This window comes from Natator depressus, chromosome 5 (assembly GCF_965152275.1).
Source record: "Natator depressus isolate rNatDep1 chromosome 5, rNatDep2.hap1, whole genome shotgun sequence".
In the NCBI taxonomy this organism is placed as follows: domain Eukaryota; kingdom Metazoa; phylum Chordata; order Testudines; family Cheloniidae; genus Natator; species Natator depressus.
Window position 1 is genome coordinate 94,467,203 of NC_134238.1, and position 25,177 is coordinate 94,492,379.

The window sequence follows — 25,177 nt, forward strand, 5'->3', positions numbered from 1 at the left end:
CACTCCTTGGATTTTATGCAGTTTTGATTTTTACCATATGGAAACCTATCTCACCCTTTCCTGGAGAAAATCATATGTAAAAGGGGGAAAAAAATCTCCTTGCTTTTGATGTCACCCATCTCTCCCTCCAGTGGGAGGAGTCTGCAAGACAGTAGAGAGGGCAGGCGGTGTGGCATATGCATTTGTTCCAAGATCTACAGGGACATCTCTTGGGTCTCAGATCATCCTTGCCTCAGGACCCAGGCTGCCATTGACCTCCTGCCCACATTTGCACCCTACCCCCTACCAGAGTGCTGAGTGGGACTTAATGCTGTAACTGTCAACATTCACTCTTGGTGGAATTTCAAATGGAAAGCACTGATTTTTTTTTAAGAGGATAATGCCAAAGAAAGTAACTTTACCCCTTGCTTCTCCCCTCTGGACTGGCACACCTTTCTTCTTACATGGCATACTTGCATGAAGAGGCTTTGTGGACTTAAACTGAAGGGGCAGAAAATTCTGGTCTGATTTTGCTCTCTCTATCTATGCATACTGATCTGATTTGGCTGTCTTTGTGTTACTTCTATTGAATCTGTGTCTAAAAGTCACTTGAGATTACCTGGATCTGTTTCCCGCCCCCCCGCCCCCGGAGAATTTCCCTCCAAAGCACCATTGCCAAAATATAGATTATCTTTATAACCTTTTCACCTATAATTACCTCTTTGAGGAACTTTTTCCTCAGCTGGGCAGAGGGAGATGCAGAATGTGACCCATTTCCCTTAGAACTTGGGAGGTAGTAATAGTTGCAATACAGCTTTTGTGACATTAAAAGTAGGAGCAAATTATGCTGAAGCAAATTTGCCCCTTCTTGCTTGAGGAATCCAGCCAGTTCATTGATGCTGAGTAAACTACAATGCAAGGCTGCCTATTTATTGTAAATTTGTCCAGTTTTACACCGTGAAAAATTGGTCCATTGGGCTTGCAAGGATAAATGCCCATATTTAGGTTTAATTACACCAGCACAGCCAGACAATTGCAGTATTTGGCAATAATTTCTGATAAATGAGAGGGAAGTGGAGTTTAGCAGTTAAGAGGAAGGGGCTGGGAGTCAGGAATTCTGGAGTTCTGATCCCACCACTCAAACTGAGTGCCCCATGGCTCTGGGCAAGTCACTTAACCCCTCAGCTGTGGTGAAAAATGGATGAAGACTTAAAGGAATATTATAATGCTTAATTAGTTAAGGGTAGACTGGGCTTCTCCAACCTGCCCAGTGTAAAAAGAGCATATAGCTTTGCTGATCCAGGAGCAGAACAGTTAAGGATTTGTGTCTCCCTCTACCCACGTCCCCCGTTTGGTGAATCTAGTCCTTTAAAAATGCCTGGAAACAAAATGTTTAATTTAACTGGAAAGAATTTTTTTGATTTGCTGAAAATTCCAAATTCAGTTAGACACAAAACAATTATTTTCCTGATTTTTCATAACTGCCAGCAAACTGAAAAATCAGTTATTCACCCAGCTCTAATCACTTTCTCCCTTTCCCCTGCACCAGCTCATCTTTATTAGTTGGTACACTGAGGAGCAAAGCCAAGACTCCACTCATTCCCACCCCACTCCCTGCCCACCTGCACAGCACCTGCTTACCCTTAGGCATCCACACCCACGGTGAGGCAGGCTGCACAGTAGCATAGGGGGAGTATCTTACTCTACTCTACTTACTTATACTCAGGCACAGCTACACAGGGTATGTCTACACTGCAGCTGGAGGTGTAATTCTCAGCTTGAACAGACATACACATGCTAACTTTGATCGATCTAGGGCGCTACAAACAGCAATGTGGTGCAGGCAACTTAACCCCCCATGTATTGGACCATACTCAGGTGACTAGTCTGTGCTACTGCCCACACCACCATGGCCACATTGCTATTTTTAGCATGCTAGCTCAATTGGAGACAGGGTAAACATACTGACACCCCAGCCGTGATCTGGCCTTTAAAGTTTGGGAAGCATTGTCAATCTGAAAAGTGCTATTTACATCTTTATTTAGTAGACACTCTTAGCCCTGGTCTACACTAGGACTTTAGGTCGAATTTAGCAGCATTAAATCGATGTAAACCAGCACCCGTCCACACGATGAAGCCCTTTATTTCGACTTAAAGGGCTCTTAAAATCGATTTCCTTACTCCACCCCTGACAAGTGGATTAGCGCTTAAATCGGCCTTGCCGGGTCGAATTTGGGGTACTGTGGACACAATTCAACGGTATTGGCCTCCGGGAGCTATCCCAGAGTGCTCCATTTTGACCGCTCTGGACAGCACTCTCAACTCAGATGCACTGGCCAGGTAGACAGGAAAAGAACCGCGAACTGCTGAATCTCATTTCCTGTTTGGCCAGCGTGGCAAGCTGCAGGTGACCATGCAGAGCTCATCAGCAGAGGTGACCATGATGGAGTCTCAGAATCGCAAAAGAGCTCCAGCATGGACCGAACGGGAGGTACGGGATCTGATCGCTGTATGGGGAGAGGAATCCGTGCTATCAGAACTCCGTTCCAGTTTTCGAAATGCCAAAACCTTTGTCAAGATCTCCCAGGGCATGAAGGACAGAGGCCATAACAGGGACCCGAAGCAGTGCCGCGTGAAACTGAAGGAGCTGAGGCAAGCCTACCAGAAAACCAGAGAGGCGAACGGCCGCTCCGGGTCAGAGCCCCAAACATGCCGCTTCTATGATGAGCTGCATGCCATTTTAGGGGGTTCAGCCACCACTACCCCAGCCGTGTTGTTTGACTCCTTCAATGGAGATGGAGGCAATACGGAAGCAGGTTTTGGGGACGAAGAAGATGATGAGGAGGAGGAGGTTGTAGATAGCTCACAGCAAGCAAGCGGAGAAACCGGTTTTCCCGACAGCCAGGAACTGTTTCTCACCCTGGACCTGGAGCCAGTACCCCCTGAATCCACCCAAGGCTGCCTCCTGGACCCAGCAGGTGGAGAAGGGACCGCCGGTGAGTGTACCTTTTAAAATACTATACATGGTTTAAAAGCAAGCATGTGAAAGGATTACTTTGCCCTGGCATTCGCGGCTCTCCTGGATATACTCCCAAAGCCTTTGCAAAAGGTTTCTGGGGAGGGCAGACTTATTGCGTCCTTCATGGTAGGACACTATACCACTCCAGGCCAGTAACACGTACTCGGGAATCATTGTACAACAAAGCATTGCAGTGTATGTTTGCTGGCGTTCAAGCAACATCCGTTCGTGTGTTATCCTCAGGAGAGTGAGATATAATCCATGGTCACCTGGTTGAAATAGGGTGCTTTTCTTCAGGGGACACTCAGAGGAGCCCATTCCTGCTGGGCTGTTTGCCTGCGGCTGAACAGAAATGTTCCCCGCTGTTAGCCACAGGGAGGGGGGAGGGTTGAGGGGGTAGCCACGCGGTGGGGGGAGGCAAAATGCGACCTTGTAACGAAAGCACATGTGCTATGTATGTAATGTTAACAGCAAGGTTTACCCTGAAAGAGTGTAGCCAGTGTTTTATAAAATGTGTCTTTTTAAATACCGCTGTCCCTTTTCTTTTCTCCACCAGCTGCATGTGTTTCAATGATCACAGGATCTTCTCCTTCCCAGAGGCTAGTGAAGATTAGAAAGAAAAAAAAACGCACTCGAGATGAAATGTTCTCCGAGCTCATGCTGTCCTCCCACACTGACAGAGCACAGACGAATGCGTGGAGGCAAATAATGTCAGACTGCAGGAAAGCACAAAATGACCAGGAGGAGAGGTGGCGGGCTGAAGAGAGTAAGTGGCGGGCTGAAGAGAGGGCTGAAGCTCGAATGTGGCGGCAGCGTGATGAGAGGAGGCAGGATTCAATGCTGAGGCTGCTGGAGGACCAAACCAGTATGCTCCAGTGTATGGTTGAGCTGCAGCAAAGGCAGCTGGAGCACAGACTGCCACTACAGCCCCTGTGTAACCAACCGCCCTCCTCCCCAAGTTCCATAGCCTCCTCACCCAGACGCCCAAGAACGCGGTGGGGGGGCCACCGGCCAACCAGCCACTCCACCACAGAGGACTGCCCAAAAAAAAAGAAGGCTGTCATTCAATAAATTTTAAACATGTAAACTTTTAAAGTGCTGTGTGGCATTTTCCTTCCCTCCTCCACCACCCCTCCTGGGCTACCTTGGTAGTCATCCCCCTATTTGTGTGATGAATGAATAAAGAATGCATGAATGTGAAGCAACAATGACTTTATTGCCTCTGCAAGCGGTGATCAAAGGGAGGAGGGGAGGGTGGTTAGCTTACAAGGAAGTAGAGTGAACCAAGGGGCGGGGGGTTTCATCAAGGAGAAACAAACAGAACTTTCACACCGTAGCCTGGCCAGTCATGAAACTGGTTTTCAAAGCCTCTCTGATGCGTACCGCACCCTCCTGTGCTCTTCTAACCGCCCTGGTGTCTGGCTGCGTGTAACCAGCAGCCAGGCGATTTGCCTCAACCTCCCACCCCGCCATAAACGTCTCCCCCTTACTCTCACAGATATTGTGGAGCACACAGCAAGCAGTAATAACAGTGGGAATATTGGTTTCGCTGAGGTCTAACCGAGTCAGTAAACTGCACCAGCGCCTTTAAACGTCCAAATGCACATTCTACCACCATTCTGCACTTGCTCAGCCTGTAGTTGAACAGCTCCTGACTGCTGTCCAGGCTGCCTGTGTACGGCTTCATGAGCCATGGCATTAAGGGGTAGGCTGGGTCCCCAAGGATACATATAGGCATTTCAACATCACCAACAGTTATTTTCTGGTCTGGGAATAAAGTCCCTTCTTGAAGCTTTTGAAACAGACCAGAGTTCCTGAAGATGCGAGCGTCATGTACCTTTCCCGGCCATCCCACGTTGATGTTGGTGAAACGTCCCTTGTGATCCACCAGAGCTTGCAGCACTATTGAAAAGTACCCCTTGCGGTTTATGTACTCGCCGGCTCGGTGCTCCGGTGCCAAGATAGGGATATGGGTTCCATCTATGGCCCCACCACAGTTAGGGAATCCCATTGCAGCAAAGCCATCCACTATGACCTGCACATTTCCCAGGGTCACTACCCTTGATATCAGCAGATCTTTGATTGCGTGGGCTACTTGCATCACAGCAGCCCCCACAGTAGATTTGCCCACTCCAAATTGATTCCCAACTGACCGGTAGCTGTCTGGCGTTGCAAGCTTCCACAGGGCTATCGCCACTCGCTTCTCAACTGTGAGGGCTGCTCTCATCTTGGTATTCATGCGCTTCAGGGCAGGGGAAAGCAAGTCACAAAGTTCCATGAAAGTGCCCTTACGCATGCGAAAGTTTCACAGCCACTGGGAATCGTCCCAGACCTGCAACACTATGCGGTCCCACCAGTCTGTACTTGTTTCCCGAGCCCAGAATCGGCGTTCCACAGCATGAACCTGCCCCATTAGCACCATTATGCATGCATTGGCAGGGCCCATGCTTTCAGAGAAATCTGTGTCCATGTCCTGATCACTCACGTGACCGCGCTGACGTCGCCTCCTCGCCCGGTAGCGCTTTGCCAGGTTCTGGTGCTGCATATACTGCTGGATAATGCGTGTGGTGTTTAATGTGCTCCTAATTGCCAAAGTGAGCTGAGCGGACTCCATGCTTGCCTTGGTATGGCGTCCGCACAGAAAAAAGGCGCGGAATGATTGTCTGCCGTTGCTCTGACGGAGGGAGGGGCGACTGACGACACGGCTTACAGGGTTGGCTTCAGGGGGCTAAAATCCACAAAGGGGGTGGCTTTACATCAAGGAGTAGTTCAGGCAGGACTTCACGGAGGGTTCCAATAAGAAATGGTGCACCTGAGTTATTGTTCTTATTGGAACAAGGAGGTTAGTCTGGCCTCTGATTGATACATGGCTAGATTTACCTCACTGCACCTTCTCTGTGAGTGACTGCAGTGTGACCTAGAGGAATGAGTCCCGTAGACAGGGGAGAAGGCAAATGAGTACAAAACAAATCTGGTCTATTTCTTGTTTTGATCCACTCCATCTATCTTTTACATCTTTGGCTGGCAGCAGACGGTGCAGAAGGACTGCAAGCCATCCACATCTCATGGCTGCTCGGCAGAAGATGGTACAGTACGACTGCTAGCCATCCTCATCTCTTGCCTGCCTGGCAGAAGATGGCACAGTACGATTGCTAGTCATCCTCATCTCTTGCCTGCCCGGCAGAAGATGGTACAATACGATTGCTAGCCATCGTCATCTCTTGCCTGCCCGGCAGAAGATGGTACAATACGACTGCTAGCAATCCGTATTGCCTGCCTGCTCACCATTAGACGGTTCAATACGACTGACTGCAGGACTAAAGAGAATGACCTGGTCAAGTCACCAAAAATTTACTCCCTGCGCCCATGTCTGCCCAGGCGCTCCCAGCCGACGTGGCCAGGAGCACCTCGGACATGACGAGGACGGCTATCAGTCATACTGCACCGTCTGCTGCCAGAAGGCAATGGGTTGCTGCTACTGTGTAGCAATGCCGTACCGCGTCTGCCAGCACCCAGGAGACATACGGTGACGGTTACCTGAGCGGGCTCCATGCTTGCGGTGGTATGGCGTCCGCACAGGTAACTCAGGAAAAAAGGCGCGAAACGATTGTCTGCCCTTGCCTTCACGGAGGGAGGGAGGGAACGGGGGCCGGACAATATGTACCCAGAACCACCCGCGACAATGTTTTAGCCCAATCAGAGTGCTCCATTGTGACTGCTCTGGACAGCACTCTCAACTCAGATGCACGATTGTTTGCCGTTGCTCTGACGCAGGGAGGGGCGACTGAGGACACGGCTTACAGGGTTGACTTCACGGAGGGTTCCAATAAGAAATGGTGCACCTAAGTTATTGTTCTTATTGGAACAAGGAGGTTAGCCTGGCCTCTGATTGATACATGGCTAGATCTACCTTGCTGCACCTTCTCTGTGAGTGACTGCAGTGTGACCTAGAGGAATGAGTCCCCTAGACAGGGGAGGAGGCAAATGAGTACAAAACAAATCTGGTCTATTTCTTGTTTTGATCCACTCCATCTATCTTTTACATCTTTGGCTGGCAGCAGACGGTGCAGAAGGACATATTGACTGCCTGCTCACCATAAGACGGTTCAATAGGACTGACTGCCGGACTAAAGAGAATGACCTGGTCAAGTCACTAAAAATTTAGTCCCTGTGCCCATGTCTGCCCAGGCGCTCCTGATCGACCTCACACAGGCAACCAGGAGTACCTCGGACATGACGAGGACGGCTACCAGTCGTATTGTACCGTCTGCTGCCACAAGGCAATGGGTTGCTGCTACTGTGTAGCAATGCCGTGCCGCGTCTGCCAGCACCCAGGAGACATACGGTGACGGTTACCTGAGCGGGCTCCATGCTTGCGGTGGTATGGCGTCCGCACAGGTAACTCAGGAAAAAAGGTGCGAAACAATTGTCTGCCCTTGCTTTCACGGAGGGAGGGAGGGAAGGGGGGACTGACGATATGTACCCAGAACCACCCGCGACAATGTTTCAGCCCCATCAGGCATTGGGATCTCAACCCAGAATTCCAATGGGCAGCGGAGACTGCGGGAACTGTGGGATAGCTACCCACAGTGCAACGCTCCGGAAGTCGACTCTAGCCTCGGTACTGTGGAAGCACTCCGCCGAGTTAATGCACTTAATGCACTTCTGTGGGGACACACACACTCGAATATATAAAACCGATTTCTAAAAAACCGACTTCTATAAATTCGACCTTATTCCGTAGTGTAGACATACCCTTAATTAGCAGCCACTGCCCTACAGTAACCACACCTTTACTAGGCAAGCCACAGGGGAAGCATTTAAACTGAATAGCAGATGAGGTTTCTAAACAAAAATGTGGTATTTCTCAGAACTTTAGAAATGATCTTTTCCTTTTTCAATCATCATAGGAGAGCACGCAGTATTGCTCCAAAAAGGAAAATCATTCTACAGATCTGCTACTCTGATGTTCAACAACCTGAAAAGAGATTAACATGGATTCTTATTGAATAGGTTTCTTGAAAAGTAAAAACTGGCAATTGCTTCTACTTAAAAAGGAAATTATGCCATTCAATAACTATATGTCTATATACGCAAACATTTTTTCCATTGGAATACTATGTATTGTTATCAAATTCAGCAATTACTATCTATTTATATTCCATAGCACTTATTACTAGCATTTTATTATGGACTAAAATTAAACAGTCAAACATTTATTCCCTCTTAACAGAAATACAACATACATTATATGGAACTGCCTTTTCCTTGTTAATTACAGAAACTACTACAAAAAAAGACATACAGATAGCTCAGAAAAATGCAATATATACAGAGAGAAAACTGAAGTTCTTGACCTGACTGCAGCCATTTAAAACACATAACATCACATTTTAAATAAATTTTAAGAGTTAAGAGAGAAGGGGATTCTCTCCCTTCGAAGATATAATCAGCAGCAGTAGGTAGAGTGTAGAATGTGTGTTATTACTATATGATTTATCATTGGGGAAAAAAATCTGTTTACAGCAGAAATGAAACCATCTCATTTTTGACAAGCAGGAAAATCTATCCAGATAGCTACTACGCAGATCACTTTAATATCACTTCTTCTTGGTTCAGTGAAAATAATTGCCAGAAGACTGCTTGACATCCACTTTGCATTCACTGGGCACTTCCAGATGTGACCCAGTGGGAAACACACAGTAGCTGCTCAGGTAAATAAGAATATGAGAACTGCTACCATGGAACAGACGAGCAGTCTGTGTCTAGTCTTTCTGTTAATCTTACTAAACTACTTGTTAATCACACTACACTAGTTACTTCAATAATCTCCTGTGGTCAGCAGAGATGTGATTAATCCACTTTTCCTCCTGATTTGCTGGAATACCAAATATTAGTTGTTGTTTCTCATCAGGAAGTGTGTATTGATCCAGGTAGTTACAGCATGATCTAATGTTAACTAATGATAGATTATGTTATCATAATATCTCACTGAAAACAAGATGTATGCTTCCACCAGTAAACAGACAAGGAGATATTAGAAATCTTCCCTGATTTCCTGATAAAAACACAAGATTGGCCATACTGGTCAACCAATGGTTCATCTAGTTCAGATTGCTGTCTTCTGACAGTGGCTGGTGCCAGATGCTTCAGAGAGACTGAACAGAATAGGGCAATTATTTCAAATGATCCATCCATGGGTTGCATGCCTGCCCATCCTGGCTAACAGCCATTGATGGACCTACCCTCCATGAACTTTTATAATTCTTTTTTGAACCCAGTTATACTTTTCACCTTTAGAGCATCCCTTGGCAATGAGTTCCACAAGTTGACTGTGTATTGTATGAAGAAATACTTCCTTATGTTTTTTTAAAGCCTGCTGCCTATTAAATTTAGTCAGGTGACTCCCAGTTCTTGTATTATGTGAAGGGGTAAATAATATTTCCCTACTCACTTTCATCATACCAGTCATGATTTTATAGAATTCTATCATATCCCCCCTTAGTTGACTCTATTCTAAGATGAACAGTCCCAGTCTTTTTAATCTCTCCTCCTATGAAAGTTGTTCCATATGCCTAATCATTTTGTTGCCCCTCTCTGAACCTTTTCCAATTCTAATATATCGTTTTTTGAGACAGTGTGACCAGAACTGCACTCAGTATTCAAGGTGTGGGCATGGATTTACATAGTGGCATTATGATATTTTCTGTCTTATTACCTATTGCTTTCCTAACGGTTCCTAACATTGTTAACTTTTTTGTTGGCCGCTGCACATTGCTTTCAGAGCACCCTCCACGATGACTCCAAGATCTCTCTATTGAGTGGTAACAGATAATTAGCCCCCATCATTTGTACGTATAGTTGGAATTATTTTTCCCAATGTGCATTACTTTGCACTTATCAACACTGAATTTCATCTGCCATCTTGTTGCCCAGTCACCCAGTTTTGTGAGATCCCTTTGTAACTCTTTGCAGTCTGCCTAGGCCTTCACTATCTTGAGTGATTTTGTATTGTCTGCAAACTTTGCCACCTCACTGTATGTCTTTTCAAGATCATTTATGAATATGTTGAACATAGTCCCAGTACAGATCCTTGGGGGTCCACCCTCCACTTTGAAAACTGACCATTTATTCCTTCCCTTTGTTTCCTATCTTTTAACTAAGACAGGTCTTTTCTTCTTAGCATATGACTGCTGGTGGTTTGATACTTTCTGATATTCAGTGACAACTCCACAATAGCAGGTAAAATGTTATCTCCCTGTCTTCCCTTATCAAATATTAAATACTTGATCATCTGATGGGGCGCATGTCTGGAACACATACACACACATAAAAAGGTGCAAATGGCAACAGGTGAAAGATGTATGAAAAACAGAGTATTGCCATGCTACATCAATACATACCTGGCTTTCACTGTACAACTGGTGTGCACAGCAATAGAAAAAGGTGTGTCAAAAGGAAAACTGAATATGGCTAAATAGTGCAGCAGAGTGTAATACCCCTTTGAGAGACAGTGGCACTTACAGCCAACACAGTGAGAGTGCTGTCAAGGAGCACCATGTCCTACCCCTGGAGCTGGGCCATATAAACAGGAAAAGAAAGCTGTGCAAAGTAGAGGTGACTAGAGGTCACTCTGGTTGCAGACTTCATATTATCACTCTGATCAGGAACACCAGAGACTTTGTTTTTCTAAGTATAAGTTTGGTGGCTCTGACTGAAGAGTCTGGGGTAAGGCCATTATGAAGTGCACTAAGCGGCTCTTCCCCTGACTTGGCATCTAAGGGAAAAGAGAAAACCAGCCTGTCTGCCTGCCTGTCTCGGAGAACAACTAGAGAACTAGGATCTCTTGTGGCCCTGGTCAGTTTGGAGGCCTTCTTAAAGTGGACATGTGTCTTTTGACTAGTTAGTTTTGGCTTCCCCTTCCTGCATCCTCCACAGAGACATAGCAGCATTCCATCCCTTTTGGCAAATGTTACGGAAAATGCATGATAGTGTAATATCCCCTACCAGTTTTAAAGTATGTTGCTTTCCAGGCATGTCAGTATCTTCACGATAGAAGGAAGGGCCAATGTACAGGTCTAGAGATGACAAATGGCTAGCGAAGACTCAGGGTCAAAGTATGAGTACCTCAATACAGGTAGATGACAATAAAAGGACATTGTGAGGCTCACACTTAACTGTCAACTTTCATCTCTTGATGGGTCTGAGACAAACACAGACTCAGCTCCCACTGTCAACAAGCAGATAATCAGTGTGTGTCAGTCTGCAAACATCTGGCATATGAACTCCTCTTCACTGATACTCACCTCTGGTGTACCCTGACACAGATTGTTTTAGGTTGTCTTGATCATCTGCTCAACTGTTCCTGACCCCCCAGTGACTCTTCTCTCTCCCTCCCAGCCTATTCCATGAGGAACTGCTCACTGGTTTCTCCACTTTTGCCCCCATGCAACCCTGCTAGACCCTGAGACAACTCTCTCCTTAGCTGGTGCCATCACCTAGGGAAGCCCAGAAGTCTGTAACATGCTTTTTCTCAGTTCTCTGTCTTGCATTTTTGGGGGTCCAGCAAGATAAGCCCAATCCCCACAAATCTTATCAGCATCTTTAGGGAAGCAGACTCCTTGTCTAACATTCTCCTCAACACTCATTTAATAGCTACATGACCTGAAGGCACTCCTTTTGACCCACTGCTGCTACTGAAGGCCAATTAACCTTATTCTAGGCTCTTATGCACCTTAGAATGCATTGCATGGTAACAGGATATCCCTTAAAGGGGATTTTGGTAGGGTTCACTTGGAAGTCCCTGAAGATGTCAGTAGAGTATATGTAACCAGCCACTGCCCAATCCACTACTCATGGCTCCAGGGTCTGTTTTGGTGGGGGAGTTTTCTGGAGGGAGGGCAGAGTCCTGAGTTTGTCAGACTCTTCTCCAGCCTTCACACAAAGCTCTGAGTTTGGGGTCTCATTGAAACCCAAACCCAACTGAGTTTCACCTGGTTTGGGTTTCACTATAAGAGTTTTGCACAGCCAGCCCTAGTTACAAGTGACTCAGAGCTCATCAATGTGTACAGAGTAGCTCAAATTCTAGTGTGAATTACCTTTCAATTGTCTACACCCTAAAGATCACATTACTAATATGAGAAACTGAGTGATCATGCAAATACCTGAGTTAAGTCGCTGAGCATGTCCAGTGTCTACTAGGTGTTTCCACAAACTGAAGCAATCTCAATCTAAACTGGCTACCTGTGCAGCTAATACATATATAGTGGCCTCTTTTCAACCAAACTGTTGCCTGAATGCTTAACTCAACATTAGTTGCCACCATTTTGTCCAATTATCGAGTTTTGTTGGGCCTTTCTGGCGTTCTAAATAATCCTCCCTCAACATAGCTACTCTAAAGCATTGTGTCAACTCACTCTTCATCCATCTGCCAGCTCAATACACCAAGCAGCATTGGCTCCACTTCTGATGACCCCTAAGGCATCCCACTATTAGCCTCTTTCAATGCTGATAACTGCTCATTTATCCTTTTCTCTGCCCCCTGTCTCTTAATCAGCTATTAAGCCACAACAGGACTTTGTGTGCCTCATGTTGCTCACACAACTGGGTAAATCAGGACTAATTCCATTGAAGTCAATGGGGTTACACCAAAGTAAAACAGTGAGAGTGCAGAATCAGGTCCCTTATCTTTGCTTGGGTTTTCCAAGTTTCAGTAACAACACCATGTAAGAGAGAACTCCATTTTCAAAAGCCTAAATAAATTACATGTACTCTATTTTTTTTCTTCTTTTCAAAGACTACATAAATTATATTTACTGACAGTTATTTATGTATTATTCTATTATCTTTTTCAAAGATACCTAACAGACTAGAGAAGCACGATTCACCCTTACAAAAGCCAACCTCTTTTGTGCGTAAGGCCTTGTCTACACTAAAGGGAAAAGTCAATCTAAGCTATGCAATTTGAATTATGTGAATAGCGTAACTCAAATCGACGTAGCTTAGATCTACTTATCGCGGTGTCCACACTATGCGATGTCGACAGGAGACGCTCTCCCATCGACTCCCCTTACTTTTCTTAATCCACTGGAGTACAGGAGTTGATGGGAGAGCAATCTGCGGTCAATTTAGCGGGTCTTCACTAGACCCGCTAAATCGACCACCGATGCACTGATCGCTGCATGTTTATCCCCCAGTAAGTGTAGACAAGCCCTAAGAAAGGATGCTGACTCATCTGAAGTTAGAAGGAAACTGTCCAAAATTCTTACCCTCCAAAATTCACTGGAGGGAAAGCAGGACTTGCAAAACTGGAGGTGGGGGGCAGAAGTGGAGGGGAAATAGAAAATAAAAGAAAGTCTGGGACAGAGCAGGGAAAGGAGAGCAGGAAAACACTGCAAGAAAAAAGCAAATAGAGCAGTGGTTCTCAAATTGGGGGTCATGATTCCTCTGGGGATTGCGAGGTTATTACATGAGGGGTCACAAGCTGTCAGCCTCCACCCCAAACCCTGCTTCACCTCAGCATTTATAATAGTGTTAAATATTTTAAAAAGTGTTTTTAATTTATAAGGGGGGTTGCACTCAGAAGCTTTCTGTGTGAAAGGGGTCACCAGTAAAAAAAAACTGAAATAGAGGGAGAAAGGTTAAATTAGAAAAGAAAATCATTCTGAGCAAAGCAAGTACTTCACTGGTGAAACAACAACAGAGAGACTTTTTTTAAAGGATGTGAGAAAAATCACCAAGGTTCATAAAGAATAAAAGTTAAAAGTCAGAAAAGAAAAGAAAGTGGAGAATACAATGAGAAAAGAGAAAGCAAGGAAAAAATCCACAAGGAAACAGTTTTACTTTTTCTAAATCTATGATTTAATGGTGGCTTTGGGCTGTTTCTAGCAACAATCATGAAAAGTGTGAACATTTTTCCAGCTTTGGACAGGCAGTGGGTGACACTTCTCTCCCCATTCCAAGTCCTCTATGGATGCTGTAGATCACCTTCATTTTCTTTTATGAGAAGTTGACAGGTGTGCTCTTACATTACACTCCTCAACATGCTTTATAATTTTAATGGCTTTCTCAGATATTTCCTCAGATTCTTAGGTAAGGTTCACTGGTATATAAATTTCCTGGATGACCCACTTTAAAGGTGGCTTCAATATTGGACACCTTTTTCTCATCGAGTATAACATTTAAAAATATATATTACATATATTTGTGGATTCCTCAGTTATTTTATGCACTAGTTTCTCAAAGGAATACCATCGTGTCCCAGTGATTTACTGTAACTTAAGTTCTAGTTTTCTCTCTGACAGCACCACACCTTCATTAGCTGCAAAGTCTAGCCTTTGGATAGACATTTTCTTCTTAACTTCTCTGGTGAAATCCAATGCTGAGCAATCATTTTGTTTTATTCAATTCCCAAATCATTTTGATTTTCACATTTACTCCCATATGCTATAGCAGATCCATCATCTTTCCCTAGAGCGACTCACATCTGATGTACTTTAAAAATTCTTATTTCTCCTCATACTTTTAGTCAGTCTTCTACTTCTTAGTCTTAGTAAAATCTTCTATTTATATTCAAATAGTGGACCCAAGTGCCTAGCCGGAGCAAACTGAGGGGAGGTCTGCAGGGTTCACAGTGAATGAGACCTGTTCCTTGGGCACAGAGGGCTTGTCTAATAATTATAATTAATAATAATAGGAGCGGTAGGGCTTACTTGTGACAAGCTGACAATGTTGAACAAGGCTTGCCAGCTTTCTGCATTGACAGAAAAGTCATGGTCAGCATCGCCTTAATTTGGGGGAGGGATAGCTCAGTGGTTTGAGCATTGGCCTGCTAAACCCAGGGTTGTGAGCTCAATCCTTGAGGGGGCCATTTAGGGATCTGGGGCAAAAATTGGGGATTGGTCCTGCTTTGAGCAGGGGGTTGGACTAGATGACCTCCTGAGGTCCCTTCCAACCCTGATATTCTATGATTCTATGAATTAACACAACTCCCTGAGGTCATGTTCTAACTCAATGTGATTCTCTAGTGAAGAAGGGGAAGGTGGACCCTCTATATGGGCTCCCTGAATTCACCTCACATACAGTGGAATCAGACTCATTTCATTACCTTCGGGGATATCTACTCCAGGGGGGCAAAGCGTAGTTCTTAGGGAGCTACTCCTAACTTGAAATCTAGTCAACTTTTAAAAAATGAATTAAAAATAGTTTCACTTATTACGCCTGTCTCTCAGTCCTCCTGCCATTTTTGAGGTTTTACACACTATGAATCTGACTACGCTGTCAAATGCACAGAGAAACATTTTTCCTCAAATCCCTTCCAGTTATAGTGGGACTATTATCACAGGTTAGGTAAAGTATTTTTAGACAGCAGTGGAATTTTGCAGATGACTGCGATCCCTTTTATTAGCTATGTGAATTGATTCGATATGGAACAATTATGAGCAGTCTGCATACTTTATTCACAATAATTAAAGAGATGAAATATGGTAGATATTTTTGGTATTAAACAAATGATACGTAGACAGGTGAGCTGTGGGGATAATATGTTGGATTGTTCACTCTCCAAACTCTAAATATGTATGGGGCCCTCGTCATAGGGAAAGCAAGGTACATGGTCTCTAGTCATTCTTTACTTGGTATAAGTTGAGACAAAACCAACTCCTAGCTGTGTAAGTCAATCTTGAGCAATGTTTGAGCTGTGACCATCAGATCAGATATTTATGTGTCATTCATCCAAGAAAGGTTATATTCCGCCATGTTAGCTATAAATCATCAGAACTGACAAGTTCAGGTAAGGAAAACATATTGCAATCTTTAAACTAGTATTGTCTCAAGGTGGAGAAAAGTAGCATCTAATGTTTTCTTTTCCTCATTATTAGAAAGCAAAACACAAGAGCAAACACAGATAACTGGGCTCTCGAATAATGAAACACAGTGGACTTGATCTTGCAGGTAATGAGTGCCTTCTGTGAGGTGCTGTGCACTTTCTACTCTCCTTACTCTCACTGAAAGTTTAGGGTACTTGGCACTTTAGAGCAGTGGTCCCCAAATTCTTTATGTCGCTCCCCCCTTACCAGTAATGTAAACTGATCACATCCCCCTGTGAGCTGGGGCCAGGAACAGGACTGGGGGCTGAGACTGAAGCTAGAGCCAGGGCCAGAAGGGGAGAGCTGTGGCTGGGAGCAGGGCTGGGGCTGGAAGCAAAGCTGGGGCCTTGGCTGGGGTTGGGGCGAGAGCTGGAGCCAGAGCAGAGCTGGGAGCAGAGTGGAGCTGGGTGGCGCTCCCTCCCCACCCCCTGTAATGGCTGGCCCAGGCCCTGCCGAGCCTCCCGAGACATTCCTCCCTCACAGTTTGGGGACCACTGCTTTAGAGGCTCAGGCCCTGAGTGAAAGGAATTACAACAGTTTCTAAGTTTCACTTTCTAGGAACATCTTTAGAATCAACATTGAGGAATACAGAGATGGAATATTTGTTTTAAATATGTCTCATGGGATACACATCTCAGGTTTGTGATGAATCAAAGGGGACAGCAGGCATGCCTCCCCACCCCACCCCCCATCACCCCGTCACTTCTGGGCATAGATGTCACTAAAATAAGCCCATACCATTTTCTTAGTTCCTATTCATTAAAATGACCAGGTCTGTGGTTGTGAAGCAAAGTAAAGGGGGGGGGAGGGAGAGAGGGAGAAGAGAAAGACATTAATCAAATAGTTTGTTTGACATAGTATATAGATAAAAGATCTTGTGTCAACAAATCTCAATGAAATTTACAGCCCTGCTAGAGATTAGACCAGTTCAAGGGCCAAAGGTATCAATCTCAACCTGTAATGAAGTTACTCATTAATCAAAATCCATACCAGCACATGATAGTACTTTATTGCTTTCATAATAATGGAGTTTGAAGGTAGCAACCTAGAATCCTCTCTCTATGGTGTAGCAATGACTGATAGTTCTATACAAAGGTTTTTTCCCCTTTCTTTTTGGTTTGTTTCTGACAATCAGAAAAGATACATGAGTTTAACATATAGAGATGAATTTACAATCACAAATGCAGTGTTATGGGGATGTTTTAGAAATGACCTGAAATAGCTTTGAGGTCACTTATTCAATACTTGTTAATGGTTGCCTCCTCTTTAACTGAACCTTTATGGCAATCAGAATTTCCTGCCTACTGATATATTGTTACCACTCCAGCAATATCACAAATACTGCCATTTATTCAAATCTATCTATCTACATCACCGTGAGTGTCCTGATAGGATAGGGACTAAAGCAACATACAAATTAGATAGATCAAATAAAGACAACTACACATGCTCCAAAAGGCTGGGAAAAGATCCTGTCATGACTCTGATCCAAAGAGAACAGCATCAACAAAGAATTACTGCAAATGTATTACATTTCGGATAAAAATGCTTTTTTCAAAATGCACAATGAACCATTAAACAAACTTTGTCATTTCAATACAGTACTGCAATAAAATACAGAAAGCATGGATAGAGAAAGCATAGAGAAAATCATAGCCTCAAGGATTGAAAATGTGATCTCAAATGGGTTGTAACTAGAGCTGGTCAGAAAAACTTTGATAGAACCATTTTTTGTTCTGAAAATGCAGTTCCATCAAAATTGAAATGCTTCACAAAATCACCTTGACTTTTCAGAAATTTCATTTCCGAGAAAAAACAGCGGGGGGAGTTTCAGACGCTGTTGAAACATCCTGTTTTGACATTTTAGCAATGAAATGTTTCAAATTTTTTAGAAATATTTTATTTTGTAATATCACATACAATTGTTATTGTATTATAAAATTTTAAAAGTTCAAATCAAAATAAAACATTTTGATTTTGTCCAAACAAAATGTTTCGATTGATCTGAAATATTTTTTTCCCTGAATTCTCTTTCATGATAATTTAGAAATGTTCGTGTTTCCCTCTGATTTGGGACATAAACCAAATTTTAACATCCGTAGCCTGACATAATATAATAATATCTAGTTCTTATATAGGGCTTTTCATGATTAGATATCAAAGACTTCACAATGTTTCATGTATTTCAACTCACAACACCCCTGTGAGGTAAGGAAGTGGCATTATCCCCATTTCACAGATGGGGAAATGAGGCCTAGAGAGGCTAAGTGACTTGCCCAAGGTCACACAGGAAGTCTGTGGTAGAGCAGGAAATTGAACTTGGGTCTCCCAAGACCTAAATTCTCCCAGCCCCATTATCTTGACTTTCATGAGGAGGAGATATCCACCTTTGATCCTTCCTACCATGTCAGAGAAGAGATTCCGTATGCTAAACTTTTTTATTTTAATAAAAAGAAAAGGAGTACTTGTGGCATCTTAGAGACTAACCAATTTATTTGAGCATAAGCTTTCGTGAGCTACAGCTCACTTCATCGGATGCATCTGATGAAGTGAGCTGTAGCTCACGAAAGCTTATGCTCAAATAAATTGGTTAGTCTCTAAGGTGCCACAAGTACTCCTTTTCTTTTTGCGAATACAGACTAACACGGCTGTTACTCTGAAACCTTTTATTTTAATTAAACTTTTTCTGAAATTCTGGATCAAGCACCCCTCCCCTCCTCTTCCTCTCCACCTGAGTTAACATCATAAATAAAACAGTACTACTACTTTGCACTTCTATGCATGGGCCAGGAGAGCCAGTAATTCTGTCACTGCCAGTATCTTGGTAACCACAAACATGTACCACAGGGCAGCAAGAACAAGCTGCCTTACTCCCATGACACCAATACTCAATATGTGGCATATGGACAGCAGTGCTATGGTGCAGTTGGAGACTCCTGCAATATGCTATATCCCATAGCAGAAATCATATTCCTGCAGTTATACTTACACCTGTATTCAATGTATATGATTTTGTGAACTAATAAATATACAATAAAATGCTTTAATTAGTAAGTATAGCACAATCATTGAGCAATGTGAGTGGTTTCTATCAAAATCTGTTTGGTATAATAGCCATCATTTAATAAGTATCCTTTTCCCTTCCAGTGCCAAGCAGCAGCATTGACAGGGCCCAGTACACATCACTTCCAGCCGTCCCAGGATAAGCACTGTTTGTCACAATAGGAGGTTTTAGAAAGGGAGAATCCATGAGGTTTAAGAGAGATAAGGAAATTATATATAACCAGGGACGAAAGATTCCCTAGAGCTAAACTGGAGAGTTCCCAGGGACTGTGGTAGCCTCCACCAAAACATACTATACACCTAGCTCGAGAGACTTGACCATCCTTTTTCAAAATTTAGTTAATTATTTGGTAGTTTTAAACTGCACCCATTGAGTGCTCTGAGTGTACACATAAAAAAGGATCCTCACAGCCTATCAGGAGCCACAGATATCACCCCTTTGAACCCACATATGCATTCCTTAACGCACCTCCTCATCAAGAACCTGGAAAAACAGAGGGACCTTGTATCATGCACATAATATCAAAGGTTTCAGGTCTAGTGGACCAAAAAGGGAAGCAAGTTCCAAAGTCAAGAGCCCTTCACTGAAAATTCCCTATTGTATACACATAAATATTCCCCTACTGTATGTCAAGGCTTATTGAGGAGATTTTAAAATTATGCCAGAAATTCAGTAAGTTGAGTCATGCTTGAGGCAGGGACAACAATATGCCTTTCAAGGGATCAGTGATAAGGCTCAGTGATAAATATACAAAAAATCTGGGAAGTCTGGTTATTGCATAGTCTCTGATCAAAGCCCAGCAACCCTGGAACCATGGGCCAAAACCCAAGTCACTCCCTATCCTGATTGGTGACCTACCCATAAAGCATATACTCTTATCTGCGCTTGAAGATAAGGCAACTCGGAATATACTGTTATTTGCAAATTACCTTTGGTCTGTGTCCTTTTTGTTTCTCAATTGCAATTTTTAAAAGCATAAAATACAAATGATTCTCACAAGGAGAATTCAAAACTGTCTTTGTAAAGCAGCTTTAGGAAAACTCTTGCTAGTATACATCAAATTCTAAAGATCTGGGTTTATGGTTCCATGCAGCATTCACACCAGAGATGATATTCCACTGAAAAAGTGTCTATCCTAAAATTAAACATCTTCTTACATAACAGTTTCAAAAAAGTACATTTCCCCCTCAAGCCTGATGACATTCAAGACATCGAGTCTCAAAATGCTTACTTCAGTTTAGGGCCCTGCTCTCATCTGAGCTACATGGGTGACCTTGTGTGGAAAGAGGGTTGCAGGGCCAGGATTCCAACCAAGTGTTCAATAGAGCACTAGCAAAGGAGATCAAGACCGTAATGGTTAGCACAACACAAACCCAAAAGGGTGGTCTCACAACTGTGGAAATGGCCAACACAGGCTAGCATATATGCTCACCTGAAGACCATGCTGTTCTTATTCAAAGGAGCAGAAACGTGGGCCCCAGCAAATGTCTTCTCCAAACTGTCCTGGTCCTTCTCCCCTCTGCCTCACAAACATCCTGCTGCTGAATAGGACTAGGCAGTGGCCTGGCTCCCTCTCACTTGCTGACCTGGATCAGATTTGGTCCTACATTCGTTTAATATAGGACCAAATGCCTTTGGATGTGTGATCTATATCCTAAGAAACAAGTGTCTTTGAAGCCAGGCTGGTTTACCATAGGCAAAATTTTCAGCGAACTGGGAAATATGATGATCCTATTATTAAACTGCAGTCATTTGCCTAATTTGATGCTCCCTTCTTCCAAAGCCTGGATATACTCTGACTAAAATACTTCACTTAGGCCATGCAACACAAATTAAGGACATACTATAGTTAAAATCCGTTTGGGTAGCCAAGATCTCCAGTCCAAGCTTTAACTGTGACTGTTACATGTTAAAAAAATTAAAATAAAAGTTTGCTTGTGTGCTTGTGTCAGACTAAAAGCAACACACAGTCAGATGGAATCGTTCATTATCTAACACACCATATCTGTTTGCCTACTACTGTCACAAAGACATAATTCTGGTCTCCATTCCCTTGCTTGATGATATAGCTGACATTGGAGTCAATGGGAATTATTTGTATTAGTGGGGTCTTGGAGGCAGGGAACTGGGCAGCCAGAGAGGAGGGTTTTTTTTTCCCTTTCTCAAATAGACCATGGTTATGTCCCTTCCCCTCCCCACTGATGAAACTTTATTCTATAGTTAAAAATTCCAAGAGCACCGCAATAGGAAGCACTCATTATACTTGTAAAGAGTTTACAGACCCTTCCTTAGTTCATGTAAAATTGAGAATAAAGTTTGCCTTTTTCTGAAGATACTATTTTGTCCCCTACAGAGGATCATAGCACAGCAAATAAACGATTAGCATGAATCAGAGCCAATGGCTGCCTTTATACTTACCATGTACCACATGCTTGGCCACTTGGGATCATTGAAATAAGTGGATTGGGTACCACCAGGTTTATAATCCCTCTTTATCCTTCTTTTAACTACCTGTTGTTGTATCCACTCCACCTGCCAACAAAAAAAATATTTGGTAAGTGTTAGGGTTCCATGGAGATTATCAAGAAATGTGAGCAATCTTGGGAAGTTTCCCATTACTGAAGTCCAAGTCTATTTCATCTTAAAGTGTTCATTTTGGCAAAGGGAATGCAAAGCTCACCTTGTCATTTAGTTCGCAGGAAAATATACCAAATTAGTTAGTACTACATGTTGCCGTGCACAACTATTTAAATCCCCTCCTAACAGGACTTAATTAGCTATCATCTATTGACCAATGCCATTGCATATTTTATTATTCTTTATTATTAATAATAAAAAATTAATAAACACCCCATTTTTTATTTATAAACACAAAGATTAACAGTTACTCAAAAGAAAACGAATGGGATTTCCAAGGGTTTTTTTCTTTTTCCTTTATTTAAGTTTTTTCTTGTCAACTGCTAATACTGCAATGTATTCAAAAGCTCTATTTAACCAATAACTGAATCAACCTCATGAAAAGACCAAAAAAATAAGTTATAATTCATTGCAATGAGATTATTTGTCACGATTCACTCAGTTTTCAGGAACTGTATTTTCTGTAAAATTAAAGTACTTCCCAGAAAAAAGCAGCAGAGTACAGGCTAATAGGTTAAATTACAACAAGAAGCTCAAAATATAAATGAAATAAGAGATCAAGGTCAAAATCAGGCTTCCAAAGTTAAGCTTCTTCTCTGTCAGACACCTCATCAAAGACTCTAAACACATTCAGAAAGGCGATACCAAAAGTGACATCCAGTCCACAGCAGATATTAATTTGTAATGCTTCTCCCCACCCCCAACACCATTAACCTTTCTAAATGGGAACTTGCTACTATAAATGTAAATATTGTAAACTATCCACAGTCAAACCCAGATTTTACTTGCATGCTTGTGGCTTACCAACAGCTCATATTGCTGCTGTATTGCTGGTACAGAATAAAAATATAAAAGTTCAATTCACATCTTCCAAAGAAAGAAACGCAGCCGTCACCTGCTAACAGCCTGCTCTGTACCTTGCACTCCTGATTCCCAGGCATGTACACACACACACGCACAAAAATAAACTTTACTTTCAAAGCACATCTTTATTTTCTTGTTCCAGCTCAGAGTCACTAGCTAAGGACAATATTAATGTTTTCCCATAGCAGAAAAATGTGTCCAACGATTCATCCTTAATTCTAGTTCAAATCCTGAGATCCTAAACCAGGCAAAACTCCAACTGATTATAATGGGAGTTATGCATGAGTGAAAATTGATGGCCCCATGCTTCCCTGGCTTCTGAAGACAGGGAATACAGATCATGGTGAGAGGAGAAAGAGGGATCTTTGAACCCGTGGAATCCCTTCTGTGAGGGAGTTCTATGGGGTACCACTTCCATATGGTGGTAGAGGACAGTGTGGGGACTGTGAAAACATAGTTTTTCCCTCTGCACTAAGCAACATCACTACCTGAGAATTGCTTCAGGTCAGCGGTAGCGGCATGGTTTCGACAGAAAGAGCTGGGATGTCAACGGGCACAGAATAGGAGGGAGCTGGTTGATGCTGTGTAAGCAAGTTGAAGTCCCTTTTCTCTGTCAAATCCTCCAAAATCTACCCCTCTTATATCTGTGGGTGGTAGGGAATTGAGAAAGTTTTGATAAGTCCCCTTTCTCTTCTGGCCACCTCTTTCTTCTTCCAACAGTACGTCTGGCTTGGCTGAAATCCATCTCATGGACTTCTCAGCAAGCCTGGGAATATTTACTGGGTTGTCTGCTGCCATTAAATATTACACACTGCAGAGCTTCATTCAGAAAGGGAAGGCAGCCAATCATTCCTGGGCACCTCTGAAGCAGCAAATTCCTGGAGTATCCAAGACATATAGAGTGTAGCTGGCCAGATGCCAAGAGAGAGGACCAAAGACCTGAGTCTCTACTGATGGCAATTATTGAACACAGAAGAGAGACAGATTAAGGTTAAATGGGAGCCACATTATTTTTAACTCTGTCCCATCAAAAAAGTTGGTGTCCCATAGATCTTCAACAGATGCTCCCTCCCAGCCCCCTATTGGCGGCATGAACTCTCTCTTCCAGACCCTGATAATGGATCCTTGTTTTTTTCCAACTCTTCCTGCCATGTAAAACAACCCAACGCTTCCTAGCACATACAAGGCCACATGTGCTGCACCTTAGCTGACTCACTGGCAAACTAGGTCCCCTTGGACCATGAACCTGTCTTAATCTGACCCTGACTTGTTGAGGTCAGGGAGAAGTGAAACTTCAATACAGCTGAATAAGCAATCAAAGTTTTCAAGGCTTATGCAAACCCAAACTCCAAATCTTTTTTTGATTTAGCCTTTATTGCTTATGACTAGTCACATTTTCAGTATAACAAGGGATCTCTGATGTCTACACTGCACAAACATTTACACTCTGCTGCTGACCATAAAAAAGTTGAAAGTGAATGCAAAATAACAGTGCTTGTGAAGGCTGAAAGCTTTATTAACAAATACAGCAATGTGATCTCAACACTAATCTGCATATAGATGTCTCAAGAGGTACAAATAGTTTATTTTGTCTCAGATCAAATAACTGAGAACACTTATCATAAAATTCCTTAGTGCCAGCAATCATAAACCCTCCCTCACTGCACAATTCCCATCCACCATGGACCCAGAGCAATTACTTGGCACATAGAGAGATTCTGATGTATAAAATTGAACTCATTTGTAAATCAGTGTTCTCATCATTTAGGAGCACAAGGGCTTTGCATTTCAATATACTATCGACGGAGATTGTTTCAGGAAACTATTCACTGTGTTTGGCAAAAGAGGCTAGCAATTGTGTTTCAGAGAATCTATTTGTCTATCACTGGGATCAGACCTGAGAGGTACTGAATGTTTCCTGCAAGATGAGCACCCTTCACTCCTAATGAAGTAAGTGGGAGCTGAGGATGTGAGCACTTTGCAGAAGGTGCTCTGAAGCTTGCAAGATCAGGTCCAAATACTGGAATGACAGATGATATAACTCACTGTCCTACCATAAAACCAAACTGTAAATACATATATACAGCAGATACATATACACCATCATTGCACCATAATGATGCATTCTGATACACTGAGCCTGATTCTCCACTGACTTGCTCCTTGTATTTCAAATATGCTGACCAGCTCTACAGAAGGACCTCAGAAAAATCGAGGAGCCATCTCCTGCACTTTACACACTCCAAAAGGGACCACCACAAACATGAAATGATCACATGCTCCCACACACTGGAAGAAAAAAATCAGGAAACTTACCTGGATATCATGCAGGAAACCCAAAACATCAGTCTAAAAAACCTGATGACAGCAATCCAACACAAAAACAAAAAGTGGAACCAACTACAACAGCTCCACAACCAACAGAACACCACCTCTAGGAGAAACCAAGACACCGTGACCCACCATATGGACACTACAAGACACCCCAGCATCATTAACCTACCAAGAATACCCTTAACCAAAGCTGAAGGACCGGTACTCTCCAAAGGACTGAACTTCTGCCCCACCACAGAACCTGACACTATATTAACATGTGGAAAACTAAAAGAATTCTTCCACTGGTTCCACCACAAGGAATTCTTTCACAGTAAAGATGACACCACCCACAACAACCACATCCCCCCCACCAGTCATATGAATAAACAGGCATCTGACTGGACACCTCCCAGTGGACAAAACTACACACTG

The 25,177-nt window shown here is 43.2% G+C and overlaps 1 protein-coding gene across 4 annotated transcripts in view; it reads right to left on the reverse strand.

Annotated features, from left to right (window-relative positions):
* Window positions 1–25,177, reverse strand: part of PCSK5 (proprotein convertase subtilisin/kexin type 5) — a 303,081-nt gene that overhangs the window by 219,471 nt on the left and 58,433 nt on the right. For all 4 annotated transcript variants that reach the window (XM_074953227.1, XM_074953228.1, XM_074953229.1 and 1 more), the window contains exon 3: window positions 21,347–21,460. In XM_074953227.1, coding sequence (XP_074809328.1) covers window positions 21,347–21,460 — 114 coding nt within the window. The remainder of the gene's footprint in view (window positions 1–21,346; window positions 21,461–25,177) is intronic.